At 33.7% G+C, this 15,906-nt stretch overlaps 1 protein-coding gene and 2 non-coding genes across 3 annotated transcripts; all 3 read left to right on the top strand.

Moving 5' to 3' along the window:
- Positions 1–8,962: 8,962 nt before the first annotated feature.
- On the top strand, positions 8,963–15,279 carry LOC115960391 (TOM1-like protein 2). Its single transcript, XM_031079274.1, has 3 exons — positions 8,963–9,620; positions 13,860–14,135; positions 14,584–15,279. Exons 1-3 carry the CDS (start codon positions 9,108–9,110, stop codon positions 15,025–15,027), a joined length of 1,233 nt encoding a protein of 410 aa, XP_030935134.1. The 5' UTR covers positions 8,963–9,107; the 3' UTR covers positions 15,028–15,279.
- On the top strand, positions 10,976–11,074 carry LOC115962378. Its single transcript, XR_004085419.1, has one exon. It is a non-coding gene; the product is annotated as a small nucleolar RNA snoR99 (small nucleolar RNA).
- On the top strand, positions 11,550–11,674 carry LOC115962349. Its single transcript, XR_004085393.1, has one exon. It is a non-coding gene; the product is annotated as a small nucleolar RNA SNORD14 (small nucleolar RNA).
- Positions 15,280–15,906: the final 627 nt, after the last annotated feature.

Below are 15,906 nucleotides of genomic sequence, written 5' to 3'. Positions count from 1 at the left end.
TCATGAAGCGAAAAGTCCTTGTTGATCCATTGTGTCACTGCTGTGGGAAACAACCTGAGGATATCATGCATGCTTTGTGGGGTTGTGAGTCGGTTAAACATGTCTGATGTGATGAGTTTAGTTGGGTTAATGAATTTGAAGCTTTGCAAGGATCGTTCGCTGATCTGATTAGTCACTGTCTACAAAAACCAAGGGTACCTAAACTATTTGCTAGCACTGCGTGGTTCCTTTGGACACACAGAAACATGACAAGATTGAATGAGCCGACCTTACCGAGCAACAACATCAATGCATATAGACACCACATTTTGCACTCGTTAATAAATTTTTGTCCCTGACCCCAATGATGAGCTTGAAATATATCAACCAAAGGTAATTAAAGAGTTCACAATAGTTTGGAAGTAATCACAACTCAAAAGTGTTCAAATCGTTTTGAAATCGATATTGAAAAATGACATTTCTTCACTGTTTTGACCATAACTTTTGATCCACAAAGAATGAGTAAAGTTTATTTTATTGGAAATTAGACATCCTAGGATTCAATTTGAACACAAATTTGAACTTATATTGAGTAAGTTATGACCATTTGAAGGTGGGCCAACTAGTTTTGAAATCGATACTGAAAAATGACATTTCCTCACTGTTTTGACCATAACTTTTGATCCACAAAGAATAAGTAAAGTTTGTTTTATTGGAAATTAGACATCCTGGGATTCAATTCGAACACAAATTTGGACTTATATTGAGTAAGTTATGATCATTTGAAGGTGGGCCAACTAAGAAGTCCGATTTTCTGGGTTTTAAAACTTCATTTTAATGACCCAAAACATAATGCTTTTATGTGGGCCGGGCCATGGACCCTTGAGAACATCCAAAAATTATTAAAAAGTCTGAAAACCCTAATTTTAATTTATAAATACTCATCTTATGCCTCCAATCAAAACCCTAGTTAGAGAGAGTCATTTTTTAGCCTCCATCTTCTCCAAAACCCTAATTCTCTTTTCTAAAACACACACATAGCACATTTGCACCTTTTTTTACAAATTAAAAACCTTTATTTAGTTAGTTCTAAGGCAAAAACTATTTTTCCAATTTGATTTCTCAAAACCTTTTTTCAAAACTAATCTTATTCTTGAGTTGTGATTATCAAAAACTATTGTATTCTTTAATTCTCTTGTTCTCTCAACTTAATCTTTGTGTTTTAGGAACTGAGGGGCTAATTAAATATCAATCAAGTGTGTTTCCATAAGCAAGGTGAGTCTCCCTTCAAGGCTTTTCCTTAAATTGGATCTTTTATAACTTGTTCTTATTGTTCTTAATGGATTTATATGTTGTGTATTCTATAGAAATATGATTTGATTATGTTTGGTTTTGATTTGTTGTGTCTCACCATATTTTGATAAGAGAGTTGAATGTTTGGATATTTTGAAGAACATGTTTTGATGTATTAAGTGTGTTCTTGTTTATTGTTAAATCCAATGCATGTTTAAGAATAGATTTTGTTTTGTTTATTTTGGATATTTTTGTTGTTAGTTTAGGTTGTTTATTTTTATATTAGAAGCATGTTAGGTTGTTAGTTTCCTTAGTTTTCATTTCTGCGTTGTTTTTGTGTTTCCAAGTTTCTGGGTTTTTTGGGGGTGTGTCTATGCATGCATAATTTTATATGCGCACGTAGGCTTATGTAGGCGCACGCATACTTTGGCCCAGAAACCCTAATTCTAGTTTTTCTGCTTCTTTTTCTTTATTTTCTTGTGTCATATGCCTCTGTTTTGGCTCTTTTTTTTTCTTTTTCTTTTTTATTATGTTTTTGAGTATTTGTTCCTCTATTTAATTGTTTGTTTGCCTTTAACAAGCTAGATAAGGGTTTTATTTTCTTTTCTTGCTTTAATACCATGAACATGCATTCACATGCCCATTCATTAACGCATAGGTGTTGAGATGTAGTAAGGTTAGTCATGTATTCACATGAATATGCATTGGATATTTATTTAATGATGAGTTGAACATGCTTGGTTGGATGGTGTATTTTTGATGTCTAGAATGCAATCACTAATTTTTTTCTTTAATGTTTTCATGTCTATGTTTTTGCCCTTGTGATATCTTGTTGTTTACTGCCTTGGATGAGATGATATGATATGCATGATAGATGTATGCTAGGCTTGATGTGAGTTGTCATGATAGATGTATGTTAGGGTTTTTGGGATGATTGATGCCATGTTGATTGCTAGATGTATGTTAGTGTGTGTGTGAGTATAGATAACAATATTGAATGAGCCTTTAATGAGATTAAGACCTAAGACACAATTACTGAAAGTCGACCCACGGGTCAGTAGGGTTGGGTGCCTAAATTCTGAACCTATACTCTAATAGTAAGACTAGTCCTTCCACGTAAGGGCGTTATATTTATGGTTTCTAGATCTAATCTAGGTGGCAACTCTATTAGTCCACAATGCAGCAACAAAAAAATTCCTCCAAGACTTTACCGCCAATCAAGCTATCCCACGAAGATCAAAAAATGCAAGGAAATAGAATTAGGTGCCTCCTAAACCAAGTGAATTCGGGATGAATTTTAATGGTGCTATGTTCAATGAAAATGATGATGCAGGGTCTGGGATTGCGGTCTGAGACTCACTTGGACAGGTTATTGCAGCTATGGCTGAAAAAAATACAGAAATCACATTCTGTTGAGGTTCTGGAAATGATGGCAGCTAGGCGTGCTATCAGTTTTGTCCATGAAATCGGCTTACATCAAATCCCATTTCAAAGGCAATTCAAAAATTGGTATCAAGGCCCTATGCAATGAAGATATGTTGTTATCATCCTTTGGTCATTTAGTTCGGGATACTATTTTTTTAGCTAGTTCCTTAAGAAGTCTCTATTTTTCTGACACTGTGAGGCAAGGCAATGCTGTAACACTTGCCTTAGCCCAGAGAACGAGAATTTCTTTTCCTCTTTTAGTTTGGATGGAGTCCACTCCATTAGATATTGATTCTGTTATTGTTGTTAATTTTCTAGCTTCTTAATAAAATAGCCATGGGTGGTCTTGTTCCTAAAAAAAAAAAAAAAACACAAGAAAAATGCTTGCTTTTTTTTTTTTTTCCCTATCAAATCTCTCTCTGTGTTCAGTGTTCACTTGAGGCTAGACAAAATTTAAAGTATAATACGAAAAACCCTTATGTCATTACTCATAATTAAGAATATAAGGAATTCGGTCTTCATTTGTCCCCCTTCCAAAGTTTGAGCCCCAAGATTTTTTACTACATCTTATTTTTCAACTTGTTGAAATGACTTTCTTTGTTTTGGAAAAAAATAATAATAAATCAACAACAACAATTGCTCAAATTGAACTAAGTCCCACTTGAATTCAAAAGGTATCTTCAACCTAGTTTGAAGAGAGAGTATTCAAACTGCTCATATAATTTTTTATTGGATTTAAATTTTGAAAATATAACTGTTGACTTATGTGCTTTTATTATATCCTCTGTACTTGTAAAATTTCAAGAAAATCAAAAATTAATTGCTATGTTATTAATAAATGTTTAAATTTCAAATTTTTGTGGTTTTAAATTATGTATAACAAATAAGTTTATTGATTGAATAGTAAATTTGATTTGAACAAAATTTGACATGCTTGTTAAGAACATAAGAAACATGCAATTTAATGGTCAGATTTTTATATTTCACACTCAATAAAAATATATATAAGAGGTTTAAAAAGTTTTTCTCCAAACTTTTTCCACTCAAATGACCCCTTACCATTTTTTAATTTTTTTTCACAATATAATTTTTGTTGTCTTCAAGACTTCAACAACTAATAAGAGCCAAGAAATGATTTTTTTTGGAGAAAAAAGCCATGAAATGATTTTTGAGACCTGAAACAACCAAAGTGAGTCTCTAAATGTGCTTGTTAAAGGGTTATATCACATTGTCTATTAATAGTTTTTCGTATTCATGATTTAGGAATAGTGTCAGTTTTTTCATGCTTTCAAAAGCACTTACAAATGTTCTGAGTGAGACACGTCGTTATTGAGGAATTCATGGAATTTCTTCAAGAGTGCTACTTGTAGAATACGGATCTTAGTTGTATCTTGTGTGGACAAGCTTGTAGTAATCTATTAGCAACCCTTATGATGGGAGCAAATATTGTCTAAGGACAACATTGATTCGTGCCTATAAATTGTTTTCCTTTGTTTAATTCATTATTACCCATTTGTTTTCCAATGGCACCCTCATGTGTTGTCCTTGTATTCTACACTACATAACCATAAATTAAAGGTGATTATAAATTAAAGGTGATTCAATAGCCAGATTAAACCCATTTACCTGTTTTATAGCAAAAGTTTCACACGGGAGTATGACATTGACTGTTAATAAACCTTTGCTCTAAATACTTGTCTCTCATCGTTTTGAATTCTCTTGGCCGTTGCAGCAAGGATGTCAATACCGTACCGGAGGCTGTACCGGTTTGACCACCGTTACGATATATTTCGGATACCGGTTAATACCGGTGTACCGTTTCGGGTTTACCGCTATTTTTTATATTTATAAATAAATAAAAATATATATATATATATATATATATATATATTTATATGTATGTATGTATGTATGTATGTGTCTGTGTATATATATATTATAATAAATATAAAAGTTTACCATAAAATATTTCCTCAATTCAGAATTAATTATTCATGGTTTTAGACTTTAGTATCAATTAAAAGGGAAAAAAATAAATAAATAAATAAAATAGAAAGCTTAAAAATTATCATTGCATACTAAAGATATTTGGAGTAAGATCTGTTTGTTTCGCTGGAAAACCTTCTGTAAAGATACTTTTCCACATTTTCCAGTGTTTGGTAGCACAAAAAAACCTGGTCAATGGAAAACTATCTTTGGTCAATGGAAAATTCTAATAAAAATAAGGTTTATTTTCTATAAGCTGTTTTCCAAAAAATTTTTTTGGAAAACAATCTCTCTCTCATGCATTGCATCTCCTATAGATATTATCTTCGTCTATAGTCGTGAGAAACATAATTTTTTGGCGCCTTCTCTCTCTCATGGTAAGTTTTCTCACTTTTTCTCTTTTCCCTTTACTTTCTCTCTCCTCACACCCTCACCGTCACTAACTCTGGTCTCTCCTCTTCCCATAAATCTCTCTCTTTAACTGTCTCTATTCTCTCTTTTCTCCATCTTTCTCTTCCCTTCTGTAACACAATTCTCTGATTAGATTTTTCTTTACTTCACTGATCGATCAATAGCTCCAACTTGCAAAGGAGAACAAATTTGTAGTGGTAATTATTTCATTCTTCTCTACCAAAATCCCAATTCTTTGCTTTGAATTTCAAGCTTGATTTTCTTTTTTCTCTAAGAAATTTTCGGTTTGATGGATTCCAGGCAGAAGTTACCTCTTTTTCGTACATAAAGTGCAAAAAAATAAAATTAAAAAAGAAATAATAGAAGAAGAAGAAGAAAGAATGAAAGAAGTAAAAGATGAAAATTTTAAACATAGTAACTATATTGCTCTAAATTTCTTTTACATGGGACAATTTTTACCGTGGACTAATAATATTATTATATAATGAATGATAATTTTTTAGGAGAATTGCATTCGTTGGCAAATACATTTTTTGTTAGCAAATACTATATAGTGATGATATATTATGCAGTACATTATGTAAATACATAATTTAGAGTAATATTGAAGACTTGTAGTTGACCATAGTAGACAAATGGTTGATGTGTGTGTGTGTGTGTGTGTGTGTGTGTGTACGTACGTTATTATCTATATATATGAGCAAGATGAGTAGTAGAGATCATGAAAATTTGACAACTAATTAATTTTGATTGTATTCATTGTCAAAATTTTAGATTAATTAGTATGAAAACCAAATTCATTCTTGGTTTTTTATTTATAATGATTACATTAGTTAGTTTACATAATATACATGTTTTAAATTATACAAGAAATATTTTTAAAAAATTGCATACCAAACATCAAAAAACATTCTCAAGCGCATTTTCAAGGTTATTACCAAATACTGGAAAATAAGACATTTTTCTAGAAAATGCTCTTTGGAAAATAAATCATTTTCCAGAAAACGTTAATGCTGAAACAAACAGAGCGTTAAGAAAACAAATAATAATAATAAGTTACCATTCTGTCCTAACAAAAATTCAAAAATTACAAAACTTAAAAAAAAAAAAAAAAACTTTTTTCTGTACTGGCTGGTATTGCCTGAAATTGGCCGGTACGACCGGTACGAGGCAGGTATTTTTTTCGATACGAAACAGGGGGGTCGAGTGTACCGGATTGTTGGCCGGTATGGTATATTCTGGCCGTACCGGTCGGTACGGTACGGAATCGATAACCTTGCATTGCAGCCTTTCAACAATGATGCCTCTTCTAGTTATGTGTCAAATATGTCTTCCTTACTGGGGACTTTAGTGAAAAAGTCCAAGTGCAGCCTTCACTTGGCTTTTTTCATCCATCAAATAAAGGTTATTTTACTAGTTCCTATGAATCTACCCCCTTCATTCATTGTGTCAATAGTGGCACCATTTTGCTTATTCTTTATGTTGATGATCTGATCATTACTTGTGATAACCTTAGCAGCATTCAAGAACTCAATGATTTTCTCAGCCAACGATTTGAGATGAAAGATCTTGACAATCTTAGCTACTTTTTGGACCTTGAAATTATCTCTTCATTTGATGGCTTATATCTAACTCAATCCAAGTACATCCACAACCTCTTATCTCAAGTGGGCCTTATAGATAGTAAGATTACCAATACTTTGGTTGAACTTAATGCGCATTATAGTGATAATTTGATTCTTCGTCACCGTAGTAAGAACCACCTATATTGATTCTGCCATATATTGGCAATTGGTTGACAGTCTAGTACATAGTAATATTTTAGCCCTAGGTCAATTTTGAACTTTTCAAAATACATAACATGATCCATTTTTTCCCCAATTTTAATATTTTATTAGGAAAAAAAAATGGTTATTTAAATGCCTTAAAATGAGATGTCTATGTTGTCCTACTGTAGTTAACAATGATGTTAAATACAAAGGGGGAAGGCAAGAGCATTTGGGCTAACAAAATTCCTTTGAACTTTGTTTTTTGGGATGGAAGAAGTTGTTTAAACTATATAAATAATTAAAACTATTCATTAAGCACTCCATTGAAATGGGGAACAAAGTTTTTCTCTAGATTATAACTAGCATCAAGACGGTGATCTTTTCCCCTAGTACTGTTTGAGAGCGGTTTATGATCTTGCCACTCCACGAATGTCAAAGTTTAAAATGTTAAGAGCACTCATCAATCCATGTATAACAGTATAATGATTAAGTTTTGTACATTCAAGAGCAGTGGCCTTGGCCACATGTCACATCGAATGATTTGGTCAATATCCAAGCTGGCTTACCCGAATTTGTTTAGGCCAAGAAGATGCAGGTGTTTGGGTTCCAAGTTTAGAAGGCATACTTACAATTCAACACAAAATTAGATTATATTTAAACTTCTCAAGGTGGATTATGCTATAAACTAGTTTGATTTAAAGCTGTCATACTTTTGTTGGCTTGCGATGAGAAATAGGCTATTAACTTGTGATATAGTGATAGACTAGTTTCTCGAGGTTACAAGTTACAACAGTGGCATTTTTATTGAAACTATAAAGTTTAATTTGTTAATTTGAAAAAAAAAAATTGTGTTTGATTTACTACGTCCTTAGAGTATAGGGCTTAAAATGATCACCTTAAAAATTATTTATGTACTCGAAAATTTAGAAAATATTCGAGTTATTAGTAAATTGTTTTTAAATTCTTCAAATAGAATATGAAATGAAGATCCAAATATTAACCTGTAATTTGAATTATCCATATATGTTTCTTTATAATAGTAATATAAAAAACCCATATATTATTTGAGGTAATTTTATTTTCTAAGGTGCCCTTATCAATAATCAAAATATGTAGACTTATATAGTGAAAGGTATCTCCTAAGACTATGGTTTTAAAAATCGGACTGAATCGGCCAATCCGATCGGTTGAATTGGGAACCAATCACTAGCTTGGTCCAGAAAAAATCAAAACCGATGAAAATCGGTCAAAACCGTAAACATCAAGTGGTGGGCCCAACAGTATAAATCAAATAGGAAAACAACAAACAATTCACACTTCCAGTGAGAGGAAGTTGATTGGTAATAGCAAATAGTTGATCCCATTGATAAAATTAAACTTACACAAAACAGTAAATTGTCAATGTAGGATAACAGAATAAACCAAATAAAAAAAAGTTTAACTCAAAAATAGTTTGGAGATATTTTCCTCAAACCCATTTACGTATGTGATTTATTTAAATAGGTGTAATTACATGTTATAGCTCTAAATTATGCTCCGAATTACACTTTACACACAAAACTTTCAGAAGACATAATTACCACCTTAAATTATAATTCGTATTACACTTTACACCCTCCCATCAATTCAAAATTTTATGGTACAAAGTGTAATTGCAAATATAATTTAAAATGATAAAGTTTAATTTTTTATTTATTTTTAAAGGATTGAGAAGATAACTGGGTATTTTCATATGATGACATCTAAGGTAACAACAAAATTTAACTTGTAAAGTAATAAGACAAGTTATAGTTTAAGGTGCTAATCATGTATTTTGAAAGCTTAAGGTGTAAAGTATAATTTAGAGTATAATTATAGTGGATAATGTAACTTTCCTACTTAAATAATAGATATAGTTAGTTTTATAAATAGATTAGAGGAGATAAGTCCAAGCCCGAAGAGCGGCAAGTCGTTAATTCCACAGATTATTACCAAATGAAAATGGATAAAAGTCTCCGAATAAACGTGTCAAAAAGGGGCCCACGACTGTGAGGCGGCAGACCAAGCCACGCGTATCTTAGATTCATTTGACATTTCCCATCTCTGTCTTGTCTCTCTCTCTCTCTCTCTCTCTCAATCTAACAACAAAGAAACTAAATTTCATTAACAATAGTATAAAGCTTTAAAAAAATCTCTCAGTGCTAGAGAGCTTCAACAATTTCGTTTTTTTCCTTTCTACACTGCGAAACAGAGAAAAAAAAAAAAATGGACAAGTTGAATCTAGCGCAACTGGGTGAGCGTTTGAAGAACCAAGGAGCTCAAATGGGTCGAATTGTCTCCGGAAAAGTGAAGGAAATCCTTCAAACCCCAACGCCGGAGTCGAAACTGGTGGACGAGGCCACTTCTGAGACGCTAGAGGAAATGGGTCCCAACTGGGGGCTCAACTTGCGGATATGCAAGTTGATCAACGCGGAAGAGATTAGCGGGACTGAGATCGTGAGGGCCATCAAGAAGAAGATCTCTTCTGGGACTGGGAGTAACAACAATGGCGCGGTGGTCAGCCAGAGCCTGAGTTTGGATTTGTTGGAGACTTGTGCTATGAACTGTGAGAAGGTTTTCTCTGAGGTGGCTTCTGAGAAAGTGTTGGACGAGATGGTGAAGATGATAGAGAATCCGCAGACCCATCTTGGGAATAGGAAAAGGGGTTTGGATTTGATTCGGGCTTGGGGGCAGTCCGAGGATCTCGCTTATCTACCTGTCTTTCATCAGACTTACATGGTCAGTTTATCTCATGCTGATTTTTCTATTCTCATGTTTGTAATGGGTTTTTTGTGCGTGTCTTAGATTTATTATTTTCTAACCGCTTAACCTTTTGGGACAATAATTTATTAAGTAATTTGATTTCAAACCCTATTTAAAAAGCTGAAATTTGGACGTGTTGGGCCTCACTTATTAAAGGTCTGGTTCCGGACGAGTGTTAGAATAATGGTTAAACAATGCTAGGTGACTTCTGGGTGCAAAATACCTAGGGGGTTGCTGCCTAGGGCACAGTTAGCAAGGTTGGTTTTTAGGTGCTAATCTCAGATTTGAATTGGTGATTTTTCAGTGAACATCATTGAGTTATGATTTTAATGTGTTAGATAGTAATAGCAACTAAAAATTAGTGAGAGTAAAGGCGCACCCTGCAATACTGTAACTGTTGTAAGGTATGTTTAGTGACCACTTGGGTAACAACCATTTAGCTATGAAGAACTTCCTGATTGGGTCCATTAGTACATTTGGCCATATTGTATTTTCTTGGTGTGATTATATGACCATTAACTTGAACGCTATGTTTCATCTATCTGATGGGTCCAGTCGCCTGCATTTTTCTCCCGAAAGTTCTACAGGGAATTTTCTGAACGGTGCCAACCTAATCTATCTTCTTAAGTATTCGGTTAAAAACTAAGGGTGTGTTTGGTTTAGGTGAAAAGGGGGAGGGTGGAAAATTGAGGACAGAAAATGGTAAGGTGATGGTTTTTTCCTCCATTTGGTTGGCCTGAAAAGGGTGTGACCAGGTGCTTTCCACCGGGCCTACCAATACAAATCTGCCTGATGGAGGAGGGAAAATGGAAAGGCAAATAAGGCAATCATACAAAATCTCTAATGTACCTCTTTTTAATTTGTCTTGTTTGCAACCAAGATATGCACACAGATCATTAGAGGAAAAAATTTTGGAACATAAAAGAACTAGGAGCTTTGAGGACCACCCTTCTCCTTCATAATAACGTTGCAGCTCATTGACCCATTTTATCAAACATGTTTCATTGTTTGTCTGTTTGTTTTGGCAAGCTCAATGTTTTTTTCAACAATGTTTTGTTTTATTTGGTCCTCAAAATTCTTGCTTATGTGGGTCTCTCTATCTCTTTCTCTCTTTTTTTTCCTTTCTTTTTTTTGGGTGGGGGGTTGGGGGGTGCTTGTAAAGTATATTTTTATATTTAAAAAATGTTTAGGAATTGAATTTGCAATGGTTACTGTGCATAGCCCTTGGTATGAGAATTTCATGTTGTTAATATCTTTTTTTTTTTGGGGGGGGGGGGGGGGGTGTTCCTTTTATTTGGGGACTTCACATATTCCCTTTAGCAGTATGCTGAGTGCTTCAGGGATAGCAAGTCCCCTCATATTAATCCATCTAAATCACTTTGTCAGCTGTCTCTTTGTTGTCTTGCTGATCATTATAGGGTGGTACATACTGTCAATCTTACTTCCTAACTTTCCATTTTCGCTTCTTTGAGTTCATTAGTTTATTTACCTTGTATACCATTATGATCTAGAACCTATAGTTGTTGCTATGTTAAATATCCTTTTTTGATTGCAAATGTATGGAGATATTAAGATGCTATTGTTTTTAGATACTGAGTAGTAACCTTTACATATGCAGTCTTGTAAAATATTTGTCTCATTGAGAATCCCACAGTGGCTGCCTAAGAGCTTTCGCCTTTGATGGGTCTTGAGAGCTTGTGCTACTTTAATCCTTCCTTGGATGTCTAAGGCCTTTAACACTGATGCACGTTGATTTTTCAGCGGTTTAGTGTCGTTTTTAACCTTTCTGAAAATTGTATGATTATTTTAACCTGTTAGATTATGTGTAAGCATTTTTTCTTTCTTTTGTGGGTTCCTCAGGTGTTATACCTGGAATTGAACATTATATTTCTATAGTTTTTGGAAAAATGTTGATGATGACAACCCCAAAGGCTTTTTTCTCTAACATTTGCAGTGGCCATCTAAGAGCTTTCGCCTTTGCTGGGCTTGAGAGCTAGTGTTGCTCATTAATTCCTTGAATGTCTGAAATTATTACCCACTTCACCTCAGAATACAGACATTAGTGGCAATGGTGTGGTTTGATCAAATTTCCTAGTTAGTCAGGTCCTTTTCTTTGTTATTTAGATTTCCCAACACTAAGTTGCTTAAATTTAGTTGAAGTAATTTCTTATTTTTCCGCACAATTGTAAAAGTTTTATTCTCAAATTGGTTAATCTTATTGTCTTATCTTTTAGTAAGATGACATCTTATTCTCTTCCCATTCTAAGTTCAAGGCATAGGGTGAGGTTTTGGGTTCAAGACCAATTGGGTGTGTGCGTAAATTACCAATCCAAAAAAAAAAAAAAAAAAAGATGTAGTTATTTAGTTTGTTATATAATATGATGATAATCCAAAGACTTGTTTCTTAAACCTTTGGCAGTGGCTACCTAAGAGTTTTCTCACCTTTGCTATGCTAGAGAGCTAGTGCTCCTTCAATACTTCCTTGTATGTCTGAGGTGTTTATCTCATCATATTATGTGATATTGTTTTTATAGTTTAAAACTCCTTTCTAAATAGATTTTTTTTTCTTTCCATTATGCCACTGAAACTTGTCATAATGATTTTCTAATGTTTGAAATTGAGCACCATATGTTTTTATTCTAATAATAATTAGAAAGCTGTGACATAGGTGCATTATCTATGTTAATGTTGATGATGACAAATCCAAGGTTTGTTTCTCAAAACATTTGCGAGGGTCGCCTAAGAGCTTTCGCCTCTGCTAGGATTGAGAGCTTGTGCTGCTCAATCCTTTCTTGGCTTTGTTAACATAATAATCTCCGCAGCCATTTTTTTGTTTTCTTTTTCCATTTACCATGTCTGGTGTTGAGATTTGAATTAATTAAAAACAGGCTAAGTATTGCATGTGACTGCTTGGAGAAGCACTACTTAATTGTAACAATACCAAAGTATTTGCTCTCAAATCTCAATATTACTGTAGCATTGATTTCAACTTCATACACTCTGTTGGAGGGTCATAGGCATTGCCACATCTTGAGATTGTAATTACCATGGTTCCGTTGCATCACAGTGAGCAATTATGAGGAATAGCCATTCTAGAATAATCATTTTATTTGGTTCATTCTTTGATTGCTTTGAGAGTTTTTTTAACAATGCTCATTGGGTTCTGATTTTTATTTAGAAGTTGTAGGCTTTTGTTGGTACAATAAAGGGTATCATTTTTATTGTAGGTGTGTCAAATATGTGATAGTTGTGTAAATAACCATTATCTGTATAGATAAAAGATAAGGACAATAATTTCCTTTTTATGTGTAAATAAAAGATAATTGTCAATGAGATTAGTGAGGATAATGACTTTCTTTTTATTTGGGACTAAACAAAGTGGATGGGTAAAGAAACAAAATAAAATATGCGATAGGTTCACAGTTATAAAGTATCATCTTAACTAATTTAGCTAATTACACTATTTTTTTCTTACAAGATAATTAAATAATTATTTCGTGTACAATGAACGAACAATTCTATTTTATGTAATAAGGGAAAAACAGTAAATGGATATAAACAATATTTCTTCCTCTCAATCAAACAAAGAAAATATATATCCATTTTCTATCTGCCCACTTTTTCATCTCTACTGCCAAACACACGTGATAGAAAATTGATATTTTCTCGATCCTCTTACTTTTCTAACCTTCCTATTTTTTCTATTCTCTCTATTTTCCATCAGTTCAATCAGATGGGGCCCAACCCAAAAGAAATTTGAGATGTGGTAGAAATTAGTGCATATTAGATTACAGCTGGACTCCTGCACAGTTTAAACATTCTTAACAGATAAGCTATAACCTATAATGGGTCAGCTTATTTTCAGTTGGCTTGGATTTTGATACTTTTGAACCTTTTTTTTTGAAATCTTCTTTACCCTACCTCTCTTCTTCTCTCTTGATAAGGAAAAATAAAAAAGATAAAAATTTAAATTTTTTTTTTTTTTTTAAATTGAAAATAAATGATAATAAGCAGGACCAAAAATGTGTTTGCCTTGGCCTGTTAAAAGTATAAGTTATGTTCAACTTCGTTTTACTCATTACTGATGGTGCCTTTTGGTTTGTTACATTTATTACTGTCTGAATTTAATGACTCTTGACACTTCGTTTTATGTCATTCTTAGTTCTCGTGTCTAAAGATATTGATGTTCTATCTCTGTTCTGGATGTTATGACAGAGCTTGAAAGGAAGAAGCATACCTCCACTTGTACAAGAAGGGAATTCACTTCCCATGCAGTATTCCTTGGAATCATATGATCAACAGCCTCTGTCTCCACCTGAGAGATACCCTATTCCTGACACAGGAATGCATGACACAGGAGGTAGTTCACTCCCCTTTAGTTATAGAATCCTATCTGTTGAAGAAAAGAAAGAGTATCTTGTTGTAACTCGAAACAGCCTTGAACTATTCTCCAGCATATTGAACACCGAAACAGAGCCCAAACCTTTGAAGGTATTTTTCTGACTTCTAACAAGAAAGTAGTATTCATAAATAAATAAATAGATTGTCTTTTTACTCAAAATTTCAGTAGTTTCATCTGTTCCTCTAAGCATCAAATTGTACTCTTTTAACTTCAAATAAATGCACAATTCTATGACATTGTTCTCAGAGGAGGTCCTGTTCCCCAATTTATCTAAATATAACTACCTAATATAGATGAAAATCTTTTCAGTGTTTGGGTTCTTTTGATTTATGTGATGTTGTGTATGTGTGTGTGTTTCTGTATTTATATTTTATGGCATATACCTTGAATGCATTGTCATAAATGTGCTAGCCTGCTAGGAAGTTTTTTGACTTAACCTTGTAATCAAGTAGTTGTGTGACTTCTCACCTTAATCCCCAGATATGTGTATAGATGGAAGATAAGTGAGAACTGATAGAAGTTCTTGTGCTAATGCAGGAAGATCTTACAATAAGCATGTTGGAGAATTGCAAGCAGTCGCAGCCTGTCATTAAGGCGATTATAGAAAGCACCACTGATGATGAAGGGATGCTGTTTGAGGCTCTATATCTTCATGATGAGCTTGCGCAGGTGATTTCCAAGTATGAGCAGTTGGAAGCTGCTCAAAAGACAGGAGAACAACAACCTGAAAACTCTGATCCTGTTAACTGTGAGGACTTGGAAGCTGGCCAAGAGCCTGGAGGAAAACTGCCTGAGAATTCTGATGCCTCTAAGAGTGAGTTAGAAGCTGCTCAAAGCCTTGCAGGAAATCTACCAGAAAAGGCTCATGCATCTGAGGCCAAATCACCTGCTCTTGTAGGAGCTCATAATGAGAACAAGTTGGTGGATTTCCCAAAAGGAGAGAGTGCTGAACCAAGCAATGAGAAGATAAATGATAAATGAGGAAGTGGGTAGTGAGGTGGTTTTTCTGCCTGTATGTATGCTTTGTCAATGTTTTTCAGGGGGCACATCCTCTATTAACTCATAGCTCCTTTTTTGCCAATGACTTGAGCATCAAATTATTGTAATTGGTGAGGACTGAGGAGTAAAATCTAATTTTAGGTTATTGTATTTAATCATTCCCTAAACATACTAATATACATGGCATGGTGTATCTTTGACCTTTATAATGGCTACTAACTTGTTTGTGATCTTTCTTCCTAGTGCCACTAATATTCAATTACTTTTCTGGTACTAGAGCTGCGTGTTGCCACTGGTATCTCATTTTTTATTTGTGTTTCCTTTCTCTTGCCAATACTTCTAACCATAGTTATCACTTATCATAACCGAAGTTTAACTAGTGGTTCATTGGTTGAATTATAAATTTATTATCTAACTAATAAATATATTTATAAATATAGAAAATAAAAAAATAAAATAAAAATAGGTCATTTATATATACTATAGTTATCACTCTTTTTGACTTCTTTAGAGCTTGCCATGTAGGATTTGGAGCTCTCATATTTTTCCACATCAGCATTATTTAAAAAAAAAAATTATTTCTCACTATTTCTCTCCTACCAATCTCCTTCTCCTTCCCAAAAATGCCTGATAAACTCTTTCTCTTCCTTTCATTCCCATCTCCCCAAAAACAAAACCCGATTAATTCTCACTCTTTTTCAAACGCAAGTTCACTCGATCAAAATCTCTCTTTCTTTCAAACACAAAGATCGAATATGAGTCAAATTGAACTGAATGGTTGTCGTAAAAAGTAACCCCAATTCTCACTAGTTCGAGCTCCATCCATCTCTACCTGCTTCATTGACAACGCGAGGTACTCTG

Source organism: Quercus lobata, chromosome 9 (genome assembly GCF_001633185.2).
Source record: "Quercus lobata isolate SW786 chromosome 9, ValleyOak3.0 Primary Assembly, whole genome shotgun sequence".
Taxonomy (NCBI): domain Eukaryota; kingdom Viridiplantae; phylum Streptophyta; class Magnoliopsida; order Fagales; family Fagaceae; genus Quercus; species Quercus lobata.
The sequence above is the reverse complement of the archived record's forward strand: the minus strand, read 5'-3'. Positions and strand labels throughout refer to the sequence as shown.

What these genes read in the sequence shown, in the direction of transcription:
- LOC115960391 (XM_031079274.1), top strand. Translation starts at nt 9,108, where the DNA reads ATGGACAAGTTGAATCTAGCGCAACTGGGTGAGCGTTTGAAGAACCAA. An exon ending in TCTTTCATCAGACTTACATG is followed by an intron (nt 9,621 to 13,859) that starts GTCAGTTTATCT and finishes ATGTTATGACAG; the next exon opens with AGCTTGAAAGGAAGAAGCAT. An exon ending in CAGAGCCCAAACCTTTGAAG is followed by an intron (nt 14,136 to 14,583) that starts GTATTTTTCTGA and finishes GTGCTAATGCAG; the next exon opens with GAAGATCTTACAATAAGCAT.